General features: G+C 37.6%; 1 protein-coding gene across 3 annotated transcripts in view; it reads right to left on the bottom strand.

Moving 5' to 3' along the window:
- Positions 1–898: 898 nt before the first annotated feature.
- Positions 899–20,768, bottom strand: part of HPSE (heparanase) — a 34,073-nt gene continuing 14,203 nt past the window's right edge. Inside the window, exons 4-12 of one of the 3 annotated variants that reach the window (XM_067736446.1) lie at positions 16,715–16,888; positions 14,472–14,640; positions 14,113–14,160; positions 13,513–13,606; positions 12,962–13,068; positions 11,722–11,836; positions 8,736–8,854; positions 7,411–7,557; positions 899–2,520 (exon numbers count right to left, since the gene is read on the bottom strand). In XM_067736446.1, coding sequence (XP_067592547.1) covers positions 2,361–2,520; positions 7,411–7,557; positions 8,736–8,854; positions 11,722–11,836; positions 12,962–13,068; positions 13,513–13,606; positions 14,113–14,160; positions 14,472–14,640; positions 16,715–16,888 — 1,133 coding nt within the window. In that variant the 3' untranslated portion in view covers positions 899–2,360. The remainder of the gene's footprint in view (positions 2,521–7,410; positions 7,558–8,735; positions 8,855–11,721; positions 11,837–12,961; positions 13,069–13,512; positions 13,607–14,112; positions 14,161–14,471; positions 14,641–16,714; positions 16,889–20,768) is intronic. The other 2 variants (XM_067736447.1, XM_067736448.1) reach the window with 2 other exon arrangements.

Genomic DNA, 20,768 nt, shown 5'->3' on the forward strand with positions numbered 1-20,768 from the left:
TAGAGAGGAGAGGTAGAAGAGTCCAGGTGGAGAGCAGAAAGAGCAGTACCGAAGTTACAGGAGCAAAAGGTAAAAGAGGCTGTGTGTCTGGACTGCTCAACCGATGTGTGGGTGGAGAGCAGAATTCATGGGGAAAGTAGCAAGAATTGAGGCTGAAGAAAATAGCAGGTGCCAGGTTATGGAGGACCTTATATGCTATAGGAAATGGAGAGCCATTTTAATTTTTAAGCAAACTTTAAGCAAAGTTTAAGAATTTTAAGCAAAGTCAGGAAGAACAATTAGAAAATTATTACAATAATACAAGTGAAAAAATGGGCCTTGAATTTATTAAGTGAAGGAGGGGTTAGGGAAAAGAAAAATAGATAGGACCGAACGCTGATCATGATTGAATCTACATGATGAGGGAGGAAATCGTGTTTGTGCCTGATGATCTCTTTTCTTCAAGGTCAAGTCGGTATGGGGGAGGCTGAAAGGACAAATAAAGGTAGGAGGTGTAAATAAAGTGGTGAAGGAAACAAGGGATCTGTAGGCTTAAGCTTTATTGAAAGAATAATCAAGGACTTCCCTGGTGGTGCAGTGGTTAAGAATCCGCCTACCAATGCAGGGGACACGGTCTTGATCCCTGGTCCGGGAAGACTCCACATGCTGCGGAGCAACTAAGCCCGTGCTACAACTGAGCCTGCGCTCTAGAGCCCGCGAGCCACAACTACTGAAGCCTGCGCGCCTAGAGCCCGTGCTCCACAACAACAGAAGCCGCCACAGTGAGAGGCCCGCGTGCCGCAACGAAGAGTGGCCCCTGCTCGCCACAACTAGAGAAAGCCAATGCGCAGCAACGAAGACCCAACACAGCCAAAAATAAGTAAATAAATTAAAAAACAGAAAGAATAATCATGCAATATTGAGGTTATAAAAGTTACTTTATTTCAAATGTGAAAATATAAAAATTACTTACATATAAAATTTAAGGATATTAAAGCATCCAAACTTTAAGTTTCAGCTTTAGTTCCTTATAAATGTACTTAATTGATGACAATATTCATAGCAGGCATAAATATAAGGAGAATTATATTTCTAAGAATTAAGACACAGGAGCAAATAATACATTCTGTTACTGATAAAAGCACAGAACAGTAGTGGTCAGTGTTATAGACTTCCCAACACCCTCTCCATTCCAAAAGATTATTAGGAGACAATTGGAGGAATCTCATTGATGGTGGCAGTGACTGGGGAGAATGGCCATGCGACCATGACACGAGGAGGCATGAGGAGAGTTTTGCTGAGAGAACCTCTGAGAAAGGGTCCTTCAAAAGTCTATGAAGGAGACAGAAAAAATTGCTCATCTTCTTTCTCTGGCTGCTGCCAGGTCTGAATGGGCCCATGGAATAGCTACAGCCATAGTGAAACCAGCTTGAGAATGAAGCCAATACGAAAGGTGACAGAGCAGAGAGATGGAATGAAACCGATTCCTTGATGACATACTGAGCAGTGGAGCTCACCCTACTTGAACTTCTTGTTATGTGGGATTATTAACGTGTGGTGGTTTAAGCCATTGGAATCAATGCCATTGGAATCAATCAAAGCCATTGGAATCAATTTCTGTTACTTGCAGCCAACTAAAACAAGAATTTAAGGTAGATTAAAGGTAAACATTAACAGATGCTTACAATGTATTGAATTAAATTTTCTCCTCTTGGTAAATCAATTTCACTTACAGTCAGTTTTTATTTCATTTGAAGTTTACATAATCCCTTCCCTCCAAATTGCCATTAATCGTTTTTTTTTTTTTTTTGTGCTATCACATCTAACCATCTGTCCTCTCACACAGTATTGCTGACAGAGACAAACAGAACAGAGGGAAGTGAAGCAGCAGCTGAATTTAGCTCTCTGTTAAGCTGCAAAAAGATTGTCTCTCTTTTATAGATGATTTGAAGGTTGTGGTAGTAAACTTTTTCTGACAGCAGCCCTATGGGAGGAAAGCATATGGAGGAAAGAATCTGACAATCTTCTAATAACTGTTTTTTTTTTTAAAATAAAAACAACTAAACACTTTCTTAAAACTAATAATACATCCTTCACTTACTTGCCCCCTGGCTGTATTGGGAGCATTTATATACATTTTTAATAATCTTAAATAAAAATAGTACATGCAGAATACAAACATAGTGTTTGGAACTAGGTATTACTATTAACAGTGGTCTACTTAGAACAAAATACTGTGCTAAGCTAGCGCTGAGAGTGTCCTAGTGGCCCTAAAGCAGTCACCAGTTCATCTGCTTGCCTTCCTACAGCCTGAGTTTTGCTTTCCTCTTATCAATGCACTTGAAAAATTCAGTCTCTGGGCTAGTATATGTCTTTCATTTTCAGATGCAAGCAGCAACTTTGGCATTTCTTATCACAAAAAATCCATATGAGAGAGCTGGCAGGCCCAGTGAACTTCCTGGGCGGAGAGGTTTTTCTGTCAAAGCTGGCAGGGTTTGGTCATCCACCATCTTCAGAGTTTGACCATTGAGCTGGACAGATCTGCAAAGGGGAAAGATACGTCCAAGTTAGCCAAGTTGTGTGTCTTCCACCTACTCTATAAAAGTCATGAGATCTTTTTAAGACCAAAAAATTTTTCTGTGGCAGTTTATATTATATAATTTGTATTTGAACACTATGTCAGTTAAATATTTGACCTAGATGGTCTTTAAGCTGCACTGGTAGAGTTGAGCAGTTGTGACAGAAACCATATGGCCTGCAAAGCCCCAAATATTTACTATCTGGCCCTTTACAGAAAATGGAACACATGTAACCCATACTAGGCAAGATGATGGAGTTATAAAAAGAACGAAGATGACATACTTCTGGATCTGCAGCATTTTTTTGGATGGTAAGAAACTGAAAACATTTTTATATAAAGCAAATATATAGAATGGAGTGTGAATTTCATGAATTTAACATACAAAATGACAGTCAATTTCCCATTTATAACTATGTCCATAAACCCTCTTACTCCCCTTTTCCCAGGAGGTATGCATTCATTTTCTTAAATTGTTAAGCTATTTTGGTAGAATGTATATTGCTGTGGTGAAGCAAAAATGATTTTGTTTAGCTAAACCACAGATTCCAAAAAAATTATGTTTTCTTTGTATCTCACCGTTGGAATTTAAAATCAAAACTGAGTCAAAAAATGGAAAAAAAATTAAGGACAAGTATTATTTCTTATGCATATTTATTATTATTTAAGTCAAATTAGTACATGCTTACAGCAATAAATCTCATATAAACAAGAGCTTATGAAGAAAAGCTTTAGTCTGCTTTTAGTTCTGCTGATAGTTACTTCCATAATTCCAAATGATGCTTTTATCTCTATTATCTTTTTCTTAAATGCTTTTTACATTATGAAATTTTTATATATGAAAAAAGTTTTTTATTGTTGAAAATTTAGATTACTGTCAGTTTATCTATGTCATGTATATAATACATGTAACAGTACCTTGTATATAGTAAGCACTGTAAAAGTATTATCTATCATCATCATTATTATTCAGATAAATATAACAAAAGCAACCTGTTAACTCATCATAACCATTTTTAATATTTTGATGTATATTTATTCATCTCTTTTCTATGTATGTATGTACATACATGTTTTCATTTAGACAAAAATGAGCATACAGTATATAGTCTCTTAAAAGTTGATTCTTTTTCCTGTAACACATCCTAACATTTGTTCACACCATTAAACATTCATCCACTACATCATTTTAATGGCTGCACAAGATTCAGTTGTATGAGCATATTAGTTTATTTACTTAATTGTCTAATGTTAGACATTTGATTGTTTCCAATTTAACATTATTATAAAGTTTTCTTTTCTTTTTTTTTTTTTTTTTTTGTGGTACGCGGGCCTCTCACTCTTGTGGCCTCTCCCGTTGCGGAGCACAGGCTCCGGACGCGCAGGCTCAGCGGCCATGGCTCACGGGCCCAGTCGCTCCGCGGCATGTGGGATCTTCCCGGACCGGGGCACGAACCCGTGTCCCCTGCATCGGCAGGCGGACTCTCAACCACTGCGCCACCAGGGAAGCCCCTAAAGTTTTCATTTTTAAAGATCTCTCACACTCTATCCTAAGTATCAGTCAGCAGAAAAACTGGTTTCCATTTAACCTTGGTTAAATGCCCAGCTCTGGGCTCTGTGCCTAAAGATGTGATAAGATAACCATGGCTGTGCTGGAGGCTAATAAGCCTGCATAGCTGTTACACTCAGCCCACATGCACCCAAGCTTTATCTTAGCACCTATATCACAGCAGTTCCTGGATGGGGTGTGGGAGGAAACGCCATGACCACCATCAGGAAACCACAGACAAAAATAGGCCTTGAAAACACCTCTAGATGGTGGTAGTAAGACCTCTTCTGCATGAAATTGAAGACCATTACAAGGGTACACAAAAAAGTCTCAGAAATGCTTTAGGAGAGGCCACAGAGTTTAAAGGTAAGTCTGATCATTGTAAATTAATACTGCTCTGGGTTAAGATGATGAAGCATGGGCAAGATAATCCATCTGGCTATACTGTTTAATCACCTATAAATGTAGCTAAAGGATGCTATCAATATACTGAGTGTAAGCTTAAAGCGCGCAGAATATTTCCTCATCAGGCTGGGCAATGAGGGTAGGGCTTTTTTTGAGGGTAGTATCTTGTTTTATATTTTTAAGTCAGTAACATGATGACAAGAAATAGAAGACATGCTTGTCACGTTTCAGATAAATAGAGCTAGAAGGAATTAGCAAGCAACAGATTTGGCAAAATTGGCGATGCTGGGCAAAATTTATCTGAGATAACTATAAAATACTGTTTTTATGTTAACATATATTCACTTTAAATATTTATTAAAAACTTACTATGCAGGGCCTTCTATGGGAACTATACAAGTTATTCAAGTAAAAAATAATTTTTTAAAGGTGATTATTATTTAACCCTCTGAGGTCATTAGCGTGAGCAAGTGTGCAGACTGTGCACTCATTAAACTTATCTGCGATGCTTTTGCAACATTTTAAAGAGGGAAAAATATAAGTAATATATACTCATCAAAGAGAACTTAGGGTAATAAAACATTATGCACAATTTCACCAATTTTCCAAGTATAAAGCATGAAACATGTGATAAGAATGCAACAGGGTCTGGTAAATATAGCAAAGAGAAGAATCACTGAAGAAATTGGGCATATTTAGCCTGGAGAGAAGACAGTCCAATTGTCCTTCAAATATTTGAGAGTTATTCTGGAGAAAAGGAGGTATTCAGCATTGTTCCAGATTAACAGTAGCAAACTCAAATGTCCTCAAGGGCCAAGGAAGTTACGTGTGCCAGTGCAGTAGGACAGGTTTAAGACACAGGAGGGTCACGTAGGGACTAAGGAGTACAGAAAGATGAACGACCTGTCTAAAGTAAACAACCCCAGTTCAACTCCATCGAATTGGGAAAACATCCCAGAGCTGCCAGAGCACCTATTTTCAAAGAAAAGCTAGAAATACAGATACTTTAGTAGTTGTCAATTTTTACAACATTGACAACTAATTAAAAATAAAAATTAACACAGAATGTATGCCAACCTCCCCTAGCAGAAAAAGAGAAAAAAAAAATCCTCTAAACCCACTTGTCCACAGGCATGAGGTATAGTTTCCATCCTCCGTTCTAGAGTATAGAACTAAGAGCAGCAGATGAAAGGCTTAGAGGCTCACTTTATCCTTGCCACAGAGAGCAGTCGCCAGCAGAGGCTGCGAGATCCAACAGAGGAGGAATCAAACAGAGCTGAATGGCCTTAGATACCCATCTAAAATGATCTCTTAAAACACTTCTAATTCTGCAACTATTATTCAACGACTTCAGAAAAGCTTTTCTCTTATCAGCCTCAGACAGAAATATGCAAAAAATAGCCACTTCAAAAAGGGTCAAAACCCAAATAGAGAAAAGTATCTGTTATCCAAATATACATTATTTACAATAGGGAAAAAAAAAAAGTTTAAACAGTAGGAAAATAAGTAAACCATGGCATTTTATAAAACATGCAGCGGGGCTTCCCTGGTGGCGCAGTGGTTGAGAGTCCGCCTGCCAATGCAGGGGACATGGGTTCGTGCCCCGGTCCGGGAAGATCCCACATGCCGCGGAGCAGCTAGGCCTGTGAGCCATGGCTGCTAAGCCTGCGCGTCTGGAGCCTGTGCTCTGCAACAGGAGAGGCCACAACAGCGAGAGGCCCGCGTAACGCCAAAAAAAAAAAAAAAAAAAAAAAATGCAGCCCATTTAGAAGACTACAAAGGCTATATATGGAAAGATACTTTGGGAAACTTGTGGGTTCCCCTTCACTTTTTCCTATTAGAGGTTGTATGATTACAGTTATAGTAAAATAAAGGATAGGGAAAAAAAGTAATGGTACCCAGTGTTAATAATGCTTGTCTATGGGGGATAGGACTTTGGAGAAAGCATGTTTATGGTACTTTTTCAGGTTCTGAGGCTGTCACTGAAAACATCACTCATAGAGCATTTGCAAAGATGCGAGGAGGTAGTAAGAATTTTGTAATCTCAATTTTTTATGCTTTAATGTGAGAATAGCCATGATGGAAAGAGCCCCTTCCAACACACAATGAATTTTTATTTTAATTAATTAATTTTTTTGGCTGCACCGCACAGCTTGTGGGATTTTTAGTTCCCTGACTAGGGATTGAACCCGTACCCCCTGATTTGGGAGCATGGAGTCTTAACCACTGGACCATGGGGGAAGTCTCCTTCCAATACATATTAGACAGAAATCTTACAATGTTTGTGTGCCTAACTCTTAAAGGCTTACGGTCATTCTTGGGTATTCTGTTGGATTACAGGCTTTTGTAAGACATAGTCAATGACAGGCTTTTATAACTAAAATGTATTAGAACCAACTTTAAATAATTCACCTAAAAGGCACATTTCTGACCACTTTTTTCTTACTCTAACCAATAAAAACACTACTCTGATACCATAAGAGACTCACACCCAGCTCGCACCATATAATATTTTACAACAACTCCTATGCCTTTATATAGCAATTACATATAGGTATTTTTGTTTTAGTGACTGTGTTACCAAGAATTATGTCTTTTTGGAGCAAATAATCTAAATGCATTGAGTGGATCTTGATATATCAAGTTGCTCTGAAATGAAAACATTTCCCTGAGATAACTGCTAGTTTGTGGTCCCATTCTTCCGCTTTGGACTCTCTGAATGAATCACACTTGTATTAGCATGTATTCATATGTAACTTCCTGAATATTAAGAATTGTTAGAACTTGAAATAGTTGACTTTTTTTTTTTTTGGCTCCCTATCAACACATGGTATTCTGACAAACACCAATAAAATTCACTTTTGGTGAAAGTTTGAAATGAACCAAGAAAATTACTCACTTGGAAAATAAGCCATTGGGTCCTGAAGGTTTTATGAGGTATTTGTCCACTTGCTTGTCAAATAAGTGATGTGGTAACTGCAAGCGCTTGGTGACATTATGGAGGTTTAAGGCATACAGAGTTATATCTCCTTCTTTATACCTTGGGCTAAAAGCAAATGGATTAACTCAATAAAAATATTTATCTAATTTAAGCAATTGAATAGTTGATTAAAAATATAGTCATGGACAATACTAAGTATTAGTATCTATAGTGATGATGGGCCCTCTTTGTATCCTTCAATTTATGATAATATTAGGCTACTAATGTGGTCCTATTTTGAAAACATGATAAAAATATTGCTGTTCACACTGCCATTTTCTGGGCTTTAGCACTTTGAGATCTTTGCTGCTTTGCTAGGCTGCGTTGTGAGGAAGCCAGTCAGCCCATATGCATTCAAACATAGGGAAGTTAAATGGTAAAATGGAAATTTTCAGGGTTCATGTGAATTCCTAATATAAACCATATAAACCCAGGCTTTTCCTAACATTATGAAAAGACTGAAACAAATAAGAAAATTAAATCTACTGACACTTTTCAGAATTTTTCCACCTAAACCATTCCCCCACTTATTCCTAATGGGGCTCACTACCCAGAAACAGAGTTTCCACTCACTGAAACTGGAAACAGTATGTAGCTTTTGTAGCTAGAATTAGCATTTTAATATTATTCTATTAGGAAAGACAGACTGAAACTAAAAAGAGAAAAATCTCAGACTTAGGAACATTTTTCCTACCTAAGGCCAGAGTACTGGACTACAAAAGTCTCTATGGCCTCTCAACTCCAGAAACTGGGTTGAAACTTTTGAAAACATGAGTGCTATTGTTGTTATTGGTGTCATTTTAATTATTCTTCTTTATTAATCAGATATGATGCAAAGGGATAAGTATATTCATATAATTATTCATTCATATGAGTTCATATTCATATTTTATTCATTCATAGCCATTCAATTGATTAATCATTCATACAAAATTGGTTTTATGTGCTTCATTTGTATCATTATTTATTTAAATTCAGGATATAGTTTCATTATGGATTGTGATAATTAAATCATTGTACAAATCTTTGCTGGACTGCAAATGCCTATGTTTAACCTTTTTTTTTTTTTTCATTTTTTTAGCTAGACTCTGGCACCATATCACTATGAGAATGAAAAGAAATGAAGAACAATGACACACCTTAGACCCACTGTATAGATAGAAGACAACAGTGTGTTAGAGTAGGAAGTTGTGTGCTTACTAATTAAAACTTGTTGATTGGTAAAGGGCATCTTACACACTTACTGGTTGATGTTTGTGCAATGAAGGTATACTCGAAGTTTGTTTCTGTCTGGACCTTTCACACTTGCCATTAACACATTGGTGCCCACCAGTTTCTTGAACAGAAGAGAGAGCCAATAATCCTAGTTGTAGTGATTGGGGAGGAGAGGGACAAAAATAAATCTTTACTTACTCTTTAACAAAAACAGTGTCAAGAAAATAGTTATCCTACAAAGAGTGTGACTGTTATCCTAGAGCTATTTTAAAAGGATTCATCTTTTGGTCTGCATTACCACCACGAATCTGAGGGCAATATCTTGTTTGCTGCTTTTTATCACTGGACGACTACACTTCCACAATTCAGAGTGCTAGGAGATAAATCTCAAGGATGTAACTCATTGCTCAGAGACAGTCTAAATATTCTTTGTTGTCAATCATCCAAGAATTCAAAGCTCAAAGCAAAACTTTTAGATATAGACACACACACTCACATACACACACACACACACACACACACACACACAAAGCCAAGTTTTAAAAATAAAACTTCTGTTTAAGAGACTAAAACAATTTCCTCTGAAACCTTATAAACCCCCAACCCCTGCCCAATAAGGCAGTGCATTAGGCAGTGACCATCACTAGCTATCAAGGTCAAGAAAAGAGACAATCAGACATTATGTGTCTCTTGATGGAAGCACACACTATCACCTATGAAGAATTCTTGCAAAACAAAAAACCCCACAAAAATCAAGCCTCTGGGTCTAGCTACCAGTTTACAGGAAATACAGGGGACAGAGGAACATGCTAAATGATACCACAGAAATAAATTTAGCAAAATCCATAATGTGGGAAACACTATATAACATTACCTGGTTTCTTAATAAATTCCAAGGGACAAAAAAAAGAGAGGGAGAGAGAACTTAAAGATTAACAGACTTAAGCGATATAATAAATACAATATATGGACCTTGTTTGGGTTCTGATGTGAATAAACCAACAATTAAAAACTTTTGTGACTGGGGGGTGGGGTGGTGGTGTGATGAATTGGGAGATTGGGATTGACAGGTATACACTGATGTGTATAAAATGGATGACTAATAAGAAACAAAAAAACCAAAAAAAAACCATTTGTGACAATAAGGAAAATGTGAAACACTGATTAAATATTTAATGATACTGAGAAATTATTGTTCATATTTTAAAGTATGATAATTATATTTTGTTATATTTTTACAAAGGAGATACATACTGAAATACTTATGGATAAAGTGGTATACCTGAGATTTGCTTAGAAGTAATCCAGTAGGTGGGAGGTAAAGAGTGGGTACAATTATGGATTAAACAACATTAGGGCTTCATATACTTTTCTCTCTACTTTGAAAATTTTCATAATAAAAAGTTTTGTTTTTTTTTTAAATCCACTCAATATATATATACCCCAACCCTTCCTTCTTGAGCTTGGGTAAGGTAGACTCAACAGGCAAACAGCTTTTGTTTCTCTGCTCAACTTCAAAATTCTTACTGGAGACAAGAAGAGAATCAATTAAATGTTTTCAAAGGAGACGTAGCATGGTTCCATGACTTGGGGTAGAAAGGAAGCAGGCTCAGAGCCAGGATTTGTACAGGATTCTTTAGAGTAACAATGAGACAGCTGTGTGACCTCTAGCAAATCACACAAGTTCATCTCAATTTGAACTTCCTCATTTGAAAAATGGATCTAAGATACCTTCCTTGCCACCTTCCAGGACTGTTTTGCGAATTCCCTGGGATTCTGCAGATGTCAAAGGTACCATTTACTCTTGCAAGTTTTTCTAGCTGACTTGTGCACCTTGAGGAGGAAGTATATTTAGCACATATACAAAGAATTCTTAAGCCAAAAGTTTATGTTTGGCTGAGAAGCTTTAGATAACATCATAAATAGCTGGTACTACTTACAAAGAGTGACAGGATAAGCTGGCTAATTTCTAGGCATTGGACTCAAAGCAAATTGTGAAGAAACTGTTTATTTCTCTTCCTTGTTCAATGTCCATTTAAGAAGGGGCCAGTAGTAGATTTTGGATATTTGTCTAATGAAATGATCACGTTTGGTTTAACTCATTTTATAAATTACTCATAATATGCTTGGGGAAGATAGATTCCATTTTGTGCAAAGACATTTTGCTAAAAAATTTTTTTAGGTTATGAACAGTGTGCTCCATGAATTTGGACCACTATAGACTAAAAGCAATTTTGGGGGGAAATCTATCTACAAACCACAAAAGCCTAGCTTATATTTTGGCATGTGCTTTTTGCAGACTTTCTTAGCTTTCCTACAATTTCAAGCAATTCCCTTAGGAATTATTCTTAGAAAATAGATATTCTCAAATGCTATTTTAGACTATAAAAATCAAGGTCATACTTCTCAGGCTATACCTATGCTATCCCAACTTTTAGATATATATATCTTCCAGGTGGCTTTTTAGATAGAAAGGCTATATTTCCTGATTTAGTATTAGATGTAGTTGGAGGTAGGGTGGAAATGAGACTTTACTCATAAATATCTTGAAGATTATTAACAAAATAGCCAATCGTATGGTGATATTTTTAAACAAATACATGGTACTAGCTTATTTTAAGTTAAATAAATTATGATTTCATGACAAAAAATTTTGAAACTTTGGATACTACAGGCAATTTTAACTTTGATTTACTTGGCAAAACATTTGATTCAAGTTTATCTTATAAAATTGAAGTCAAAAAATTTCAAATTACTCCTTTTTAAAAAAATCCCACAACATGCCCCAAATAACCCACATTAAAAACATTATTTCTGGGTCTCAATTTCTTGAGACACAAAAAGGTTAGAATGAGTGATCTCTAAGGTTTCTTCTAATTCATCTGTCTATGGTTTGGCTACTTATTGAGAGCATTGAATTTATTGAGAGAATTGACTATTTATAAAAGTTTAATACAGGGGGCCCTTAGTATACTCTAACCTACTCACGATAATAGGAAAATAATGGTCACTTACAGGCAAAGGTTCAAAATTTTCATCCACTAAATGGTAGTTTCCAGCTCCAAAGAACACTTGCCTCATCACCACTTCTATGCCCATTCTGGCTGACAGGCCCAATTTATCCAGCCACCTGGAACAGAGTGAGGCCAAGCTTTCTTCAGATTTGGAAAACAAAATAACTCGGTTTTAACTATACACTATTCTGATTTATTCCTCCGTGTGGGAAGAATTGACAGGAAGCCAGAAAAGTAGTATTATCAATAAGGCATTCAGATGAAGTAGAGACTATCCTTCACTTCACATGTTCTCACACTTCTGCATGATAACAAATCCTAGAAGACTATTAATATGCTATAGGAGTCCCTATCAGGGTAGGACAACATCTACAAAGCAGAGTTGACAAATGCCCACACTTATAGACTTATTCTCCGTCCTGTGGGATCCAAACCCGCCCTTCCCACTTCCACCCACCGCCTCCCCACCCGCATTTCCATGTGAGGTCTGAAGAAAGGATTGCTGGTGGCCAGCAGCACTAAAATGCGAAATAAGTAGAATCACCCCTAAGCTTTTATGGACACTTCCTCCCCCGCCGTGTTCAGTCAGTGGCAAAACACACATCTCCTTTCTTTCCTCTCCTCCTCATGCCTCCACAAGCATAAGGGATGTGTGCTCTAGTCGGGGCTTAAAAGAATGAGGATAGGAGAGGAAAGAGAATAAAGCTCAATATGAGCATGTAGAACTATAGACTAAGAGTGTTAACTGAGTTATGAAATGTAAGTAAAGCAGTTGGTTTTAAAGCAATCAAGTTTGTGGTGCTTGGATAAGGGGGTGATTTAGTAAATCTTTAAATTCATTGGTAGCCCCTCGGGTGCGACCTCATACTTTCAGGCTCGAAACTTCTTGGGAATCTATGAATAGAGCTACATGTACTCAGAATCCTTCTCAGAGTCAAGGCTCTTGATGCACTCTTTTACAATGTACTTCTTTAGAGAAAGGAATGCTTGACGTATTTATGGGCCATAATTAAGGAACAAAACTTCTAAAGCAGTTCATTCATACAGTGATTAATTTGGGCACATGTTAAAGATGTCCAACCAACTTTAGTAAATCATTTTCTTGCAAAATCTGGCACAAACTTTGGAGCTCAGCCACGGAAACTGTCTTTGACCAGATTTTTGTCTGACGAGTTATTTCAACTGAACAGAAGAACAGGAGAATGCTATCTGGTCCCTGAGACAAGTGCAAATTCACTCACATAAAGCCAGCAGCAAAGGTGTTGGACAGCAAGGGCGCTCCACCCCCATATGCAGAGCTGGTCTCTCCTAACCAAACCTTCTTGTGGGGTCTGGTCTCCTCAACAGCCTATGTATGGAACAGAAAAGTTTCCACAGTAATTGCAAACAAGCTGACCAAATATCGTGCTGAAGATTATTCAATATTCAAAACCTTGCATTCCCAGATCCATCCGTTCAGTATAGTTACAAAATATTTTCGCGGTCATTTAGGTCTTGGGAAATTACCTTTTATTGGAATACTAGGTGTGGAAGGAATGTAAATAATCCCCTTCTTTTCTTATGGACTCTGAGAGTTCACTCTACCAAAAGGCCATTGGAAGTATTTTTAATTTCCAATCAACATACATGGGTGAGACCCGATACTAAGGGGAACTGAAGGTGAATAAGACCTAGTGCCTGCTCTCTAAAATTGGAAAAACATGTAAATTTATATACCTGTAGAATTTAGGACTAGCTAGACTACAAAATAAGGACTCTGGTTTTACATTAAAAAGAATAAGAAGACTATTACCTGGAAAATTTTTTGCACAGATGAAATAAAAGTGTCCAGTACATCAGGGTTTAGAAAATCTTCTTTGGTAGCAATTCGCCCATTCAAGTAGTAGCTAAATTATTCAGAAAATATTCAGGAAAAAGTAACAAACTTTACTTTCTGCTTTTAAGTTAATTGGCCGCCCTTGCCCTCCTTTCTACTTCTTCCCACCCCTGTGCTATTAAAAAAAAAAAAAAAAAAGCAGAAGTTCTACTAAGGAGAGAACAAGATGGAAGGGGACCACTTATTCTGTCTTGAGAAAACATAGTCACAAATGCAGGTATTTGTGGGTTACCCATTCTTTGGCAAGCATATTAGTTTTAGCTACTATTAGCTACATCTATTCCATGACTTAAACAATAGTGTGCCTTGATCTTGTAGAAACTACCACGTTACTTAAAACAAGTTTAAATTTCTGTTTTATTAATGTTAAGATCCTAGTACAATGCTGCTTGAGACCATTTCTTATTGGGAACTATAAAGTCAATTAGCAATTAAATGAAAACAATTTTTTGAAAACTAGGTAATAAGTAAAGCTAGCTTTACTTTCTCAGTATAAACAGTAGGAGACATACTTACTGATGCCATGTAACTGAATCAATCACTTCTCCCCCAGCCTTCAGGAAACTAGAAAAAAAAATCTATTATGTTATCACTTAATCTTTATATGAACAATAAATGCACTTGTCTTCCCTAGAAATAGGCTGGTTACTACTTTAGGATAAAGCAACACAAACTTCCTAATTCTGATACAAATTTTATCACAGGTGCCATTTGCCCCCAAATCTTTGGTATTCTGAGCCAGTCAATGTTTCCTCTTTTGGTAAACCTTCTAGTCAGGCAACAAATTGTTTAATAACAGGTGGTTTATTGAGGATTCTCCACCAAAGAAAAATATTATATTTAAGAAAAGTGGTTCTGCTTCCTCTAGCTCTTACCTCTTCAGCATCTTAACAGTCTTTCCTCGAGGCTGGCCAACATCAGGACCATAGAGTTTTGCATTTTTGAAAGCAGATTTTCCTAGAAGTTTATGCAACTCCATAAAATCTTCTCCTAACTGCAATCCATCGATGAAAATACCAGCCTTCTTCCGGAAACTGTTAGGTTCTGAAAGACAGCAATTCACAAAATAATTGCTTACCTAGAAAATTTTTTATTTAAAAGCAAACATAAAAGCAGCATATAAAAGCAACAGAGCATTTTTCATATTACAAAAACTTAGAATCCAAAGTCAAGGAAAGTAAAATCTCCAGTTATAAAGAAGATATTCCAGGAAAATAAAAATATAAGTTATATAAATGAAGTATTGGGGGTAATAAAACAGTTGGAAATTAATAATTGGGATATTAAACTAGTGGATATTTAGGAAATAGTCTGTATTCAGTATTTAATAACCTAATTTACTTAAAAAAAAAGATTGTGTGGGAGAAGACATTTAAAAACCTATTTCTACAATGTAATTAAAAGTCTTCCTGAGGGGCTTCCCTAGTGGCTTCCCTAGTGGCACAGTGGTTAAGAATACACCTGCCAATGCAGGGACACGGGTTCGAGCCCTGGTCCAGGAAGATCCCACATGCCGCGGAGCAACTAAGCCCGTGCGCCACAACTACTGAGCCTGCGCTCTAGAGCCCACGAGCCACAACTACTGAAGCCTGCACGCCTAGAGCCTGTACTCTGCAACAAATGAAGCCACCACAATGAGAAGCCTGCACACTGCAAAGAAGAGTAGCCCCTGCTCGCTGCAACTAGAGAAAGCCCGTGCAGAGCAACGAAGACCTAACACAGCCAAAAGTAAATAAATAAATTTATTAAAAAAAAAAGTCTTACTGAGAATTATAAGTGCAAATTATATGTGCATGTGAGTCTGGAAGTAGCAAAGCTGAAGGGAGGGGAGGGAGGCATGGAAAGTGTCCAATCTACTTCCCAAATTGCCTTACTCTTCTCCTTCACCCCGGAAACCAGACCTTCCCTTTGCAAAATGGGGCCCGGGGAAGAGGGGCACATGATGACACTCTTTTATCTTACTCTGAAGAGCAGGAGCTGGGGATGGGTAGGGTAGAAAAGTAGGGAAGGTGAGATGTACAGAGATGGGTAAGGATGGGTTCAGATGACCTATTATTCACATAGTTGCTGCAGTAAAGTTGTTCAGCATCTAACTAAGATATGATTGCCTTGACCCTTCCTTTTATTCTGTTTTCAGTGCTTCAACTTGCCAGTTATCCTCAGTAACCCAATCCCAAAATCTGCTGCTAGACTTTATTATAATACATACCACTATAGACATGTATCACTTCTTTGCTTGCTTTCTGGTTGGTCTGCCTCCCTACCTCTAGAACAGAAGTCTCAAGAGAGCAGGGACCTCCTACTAGAGCCAGACTGCCTGGGTTCAAATCCTAACTCCTGTAAGATTCCTCTCACTGATAATTGCCCAGCATCACACAGCTATTGAGCTAAAATTTTTGTGCCTCTTTTGTCATCTATGAAATGAATGTCATAATTGCGTTCACCTCGGGGCAATTATAAAGATAAAATAAGCTAATACTTATTAAATGCTCAGAACAGTGCCTGGAATATAGTATGTGCTCATCATATTACTACATCTCACTTCCCATTTTATCTTCAGTTCCATCGGCTGATGTGTGAACAAAGCATTGTAAATATGTTTGAATGAATGTGGCTAATCACTAGCACTTTAGTTACAGTTTATAAGTTCCTTACAATAAAAGAATGACAAAGGAGACAATCAAGAGCTTGACCCAGGTAAGACTCTGTACCAGAACTTCTAGCTTGAACCCATTATGAGTGTTGGGTTGGGGTTGCTGAGATTGACAAGTTGAGAACAGAGGAAGGAATGGAAAGGTAAAAGCAAACTGCTTGAGTCCAACCTGCCAAGCATAAGAGGTCTAGGTGACCCTGAAGATCTCAAGGGAATCAGGGAGCTGTGGAAGTGCTCAAATGTAACATAAACTGGGATTAACGATAGGTTCTGGGATACATAAGGAGTTTTCTGCCACAAGTAATTCCAAACTCACACCACTGAGCACTTACACAAATATTCCAAGGCAAAAAGGATGTTTGCTATTATTAAAAAGAAGGTCATAGATAGGAACAAATAATGCCAAAGTGGGGGAATCTCCTTATTATTGAAATGTTCCCCGGGCAGGGGCAGGGGAGCACTTACCATTGCCTAGTTCCCAAGAAATGTTATAACTCTTGGAAGAGCAGTAGTCCAGGAGTAACTGAGCATTGGAACTGTTCCAGTGCAAATCTGCAGTTCGTAGTAATGCATTTAGACCAAAGATCAGGTCCAGTCCTGAGCAACTGGCAAAAGTATACAGCATATCCACTGAGCTTCCTAAAAGAAAAATGTTACCATTTCGTGGTTAGGTCAGCACCAGAGTGCCGAAGTGATGAAGGCCTCCAGATTTGTTCCTCATAATGAATTGCTATTTCTGTTGTTAAATGGAAGGAATTCCAATGAGTGCTTATAATTATGAATGTATCAACAAAATTGGACTGGCAAATTAAAAATATATATATATATTACTTTATTTGCTTCAGCTGTTGAATCAAGTCCTATGGAAGGTACCAGAGGCTTTGGTCTGGCGCTTGGGTTTTGTTCAAGTGACCTCAGGTGAACTGGGGAAACTGCAGTGTACGGCTCAGGGCTCAACATGCACAGGCCAGATTTTCATTAGTCAACACAAACCCCACACTTCATAATCTAAATATCTCCACTCATAAACTCAGTCACAAAATAACTTGGTAACTTTGATTACATTTTTTTAAAGTTTTTGAAAAATTCATGTATATAATTCATTAATTCAAAATAAATGGAATTTTACATTAAAAAATTGGCCTAGGGCTGTGGTTTCCAAACTCTGCGCCAAGGCACTCTGGGGAGTGAATTCACTGGTACGGTTTAGCAAATAAAAATACAGGACATCTAGCTAAATTTGAACTTCAGATAAATAATGAATAATTTTTAGTGTATGTCATGTGTATTATTTGAGAAATACAGCAAAGAAATTATTGTTTATTTGAAATTAAAATTTGACCAGGCAACCTTACTCACAGGGGCACTGCAGGATCTTTTAAATTTGCAAGGGAATGCATCAACATCTGTTGGACATGATGAGAACTGTTACTATTAGGTTGTTCGGACCTAACAGCTTAATTGAAACTCTCAGGTATTTCTTTTGGGCTAGATGTGCTATGAAAAAAATTGAGTCACTAAGGAGTTATTAAAGCTTTGGAACTTTTGAACTCAGCTTTTTAACCATTAGCTAGCCTATAATCTCTTTTTGAGAGTGGCAGAAAGTATTTTTGAGTGTTTAAATCAGTTATTACCTGCATAGATCTGGTGATCTTAATGTATATTTAGAGTTATCTATTAAACAGAAATTCACTTCCCTAGTTTAAAAAAAAATCTCTATCTATCTGGCAAACTTACACCCTTTCTCCTTCAAAATGGCTCTGTTTCTAAGTCTTCAGCCTGAACTACTTGGATTACCAGAGCAGTGAAACCCTAGGTTTAATACTGCACATAACGGCTGAGGGGCGGTAACAACACTAGCAAGCTATTTTAGGTGTTTTTGATATTTGCTGTGTCACCCACTTCCACAAACCTGCTGCCTATCATTAAGGTGTTACAGACATTGGGGTCTGAAAAGCTCTCTGAGTCCTAGCCTGTTCCTGGGATCTTAGGGCCACAGTGGAGGACAGCATGGGACTTTGGGATTATGGAGTCCTCCCCAAACCTCCACCCTCATTTTTCTATGAGGAAACTGACACCCAAAGAAATAAAGTGCTTTGCCCAATATCACATAGCTATTTGGTGACAGTGCCACAGTAATAGAGCCTGTAATAAAGGCCCTGTGACTGTCCTAGTCACAGTTATCTTTTAGACATATACTGCTAATCATGTTGTAGAAAGTGTCCTAAATCAGGAATCATAGATCTGAGCTCCCAGCCCCACTATCCCACTTATAGACTGAATGATCAGGAGTGATCCCTTTACCTGCATGAGCCCTGGCTACAAATCTACAATCCTGGAACTAGTACCATCATCCATCTACCTCACAAAACCAAGTTGAAATAGCACATGTGAAAACCCTTTGTAAGCCATAAAAAACTCTTACAGATATAAAGCACTATTATTGCCTAGACCTTCTACAAGGATTATGGCATTTTCAAGAAACATAGAATGTTTTCATTTTTGAGTATTTATTCAGCTCATTCCTTACTCTTCCTCTATTTCCACATTTTTCCGAAAACACTTTGAATTTAAGTAGCTTGAAATTCTATTATATGCCCTCTGTAACAGTAACATCTCCTAGAATAAGGGCTGTATATTACTGAGTTAAAATCCAGTCTTAAAAATAAAACCCACCCAGCCTATTCCCTCCTCAAAATAAGAAAACTCACAGATAATTATCCAATTCCCAGTCATTATCCAATCTCTTATCTCTTACCGTATGAAAGGGTGGAAAGACCCCTGGAATGAAGACAATCTAAATGACACATTATACATTGGCACTGACTATTATACCATTTTTGTTTACATAAATGTGTCCAGCATCCAGTGTGGGAGTGGGATGATGAGGAAGAAAGGTGGAGAAGAAGGAGAAAAAAGGATTAGCTTATTAAATATTATTATTTTAATAAGGGAGTCCTCCTTTCTGTAGTCACACTCAACATTATACCTGTAACATTGCTTCCTTTTCCTGCCCAGACAGGTTTGCAGTGTGAATCTATATTCTCATGACAAATGTTTTTGTCATTTTCTACTTAAGTGAAACATACCATCCAATGGGTCCTGTACTTAGAAAATTCACCTATATCTTCTAGGACACCTGTTTTAAAGGTGCAGGCCATTAAGCAATTAACACAATAGACTTTTGCTATCTCTTCCATCATATGATGTCGCATCATACGATGTTACTCAGGCATTACCAACCTTAGCCACGGATGCAGAGCCATGTGTAGAGACACCTATTGGCTTCTTAGATAACCCTATAATGAGCTGGTGCCCAGACCAAACGCAGTAGATTTATTTTTTTTAAGACTTTTTTAATATGGACCACTTTTAAAGTCTTCATTGAATTTGTTACAATATTGCTTCTGTTTTACGTTTTGGTTTTTTGGCCATGAGGCATGTGGGATCTTAGCTCTCCAACCAGGGATCAAACCCATACCCGCTGCACTGGAAGGCGAAATCTTAACCACTGGACCACCAGGGAAGTCCCATAGATTTCTATCTATATGTTTCTAATACATGCAGATTAAAATAGAAAATTTCATATCAGAAGTCAAATATTTCCAAATACAAATTATCTATCTGTATTTGTTATACATTTTAGCATTGCCAGTAGGGCGGCTGGAATTATACTGACCCAGCTACATAGTTAGTAAAAGAAGGGCTTTCCCCTGGTGCAGAAGCTATGAAGGCCCTGATCCCAAAGGCAGGAAAAAGGTGTTGAAAACCTACCATCTTGGTTCCAAAAAGATCATGTGAGGTAGCAAACATTTTTAAAGAAAAATTTAGGACTTCCCTGGTGGTGCAGTGGTTAAGAATCCACCTGCCAATGCAGGAGACACGGGTTCAAGCCCTGGTCTGGGAAGATACCACATGCCACAGAGCAACTAAGCCCATGAGCCACAACTACTGAAGCCCACGTGCCTAGAGCCCATGCTCCACAACAAAAGAAGCCACCACAAAGAGAAGCCTGCCACTGCAACGAAGAGTAGCCCAGCTCGCCGCAACTGGGGAAAGCCCACGCACAGCAACAAAGATCCAACACAGCCAAAAATAAATAATTAATTTAAAAAATTAAGGTAAATTGGCATATGTTTAAGATGACCAAGAAAAAAAGTATAAAGCTATAGATTACCTAATACCATAGGGTCTTCTCCTAGCAGGCTTATTTCAGATGATTAATTACAAATAAGGCCTTCCTGCTGTGGGTCTCTTGGACTTCTATTATCCCTTTAATGGGATCTGAGAAGGCTCTGTCCTACCAAATTCTGTTCAACCATAGATCATGTTATTAAACCATTAGCATAGCTCCCCTCTGCCCTCTGCTTTAAAATGCAAAAATTAATTTAGAGGACCACATTTTCTATTAGCATATAACCTATTTTCTGATTTCTTATGTGTTACTTTTTCCCTTACCTTATAAATAAAAAATATAAAAATAAAAAATCCATTGTACACACTGGAATCTAGGTAGTGT

Source organism: Pseudorca crassidens, chromosome 4 (genome assembly GCF_039906515.1).
Source record: "Pseudorca crassidens isolate mPseCra1 chromosome 4, mPseCra1.hap1, whole genome shotgun sequence".
NCBI classification, from domain to species: domain Eukaryota; kingdom Metazoa; phylum Chordata; class Mammalia; order Artiodactyla; family Delphinidae; genus Pseudorca; species Pseudorca crassidens.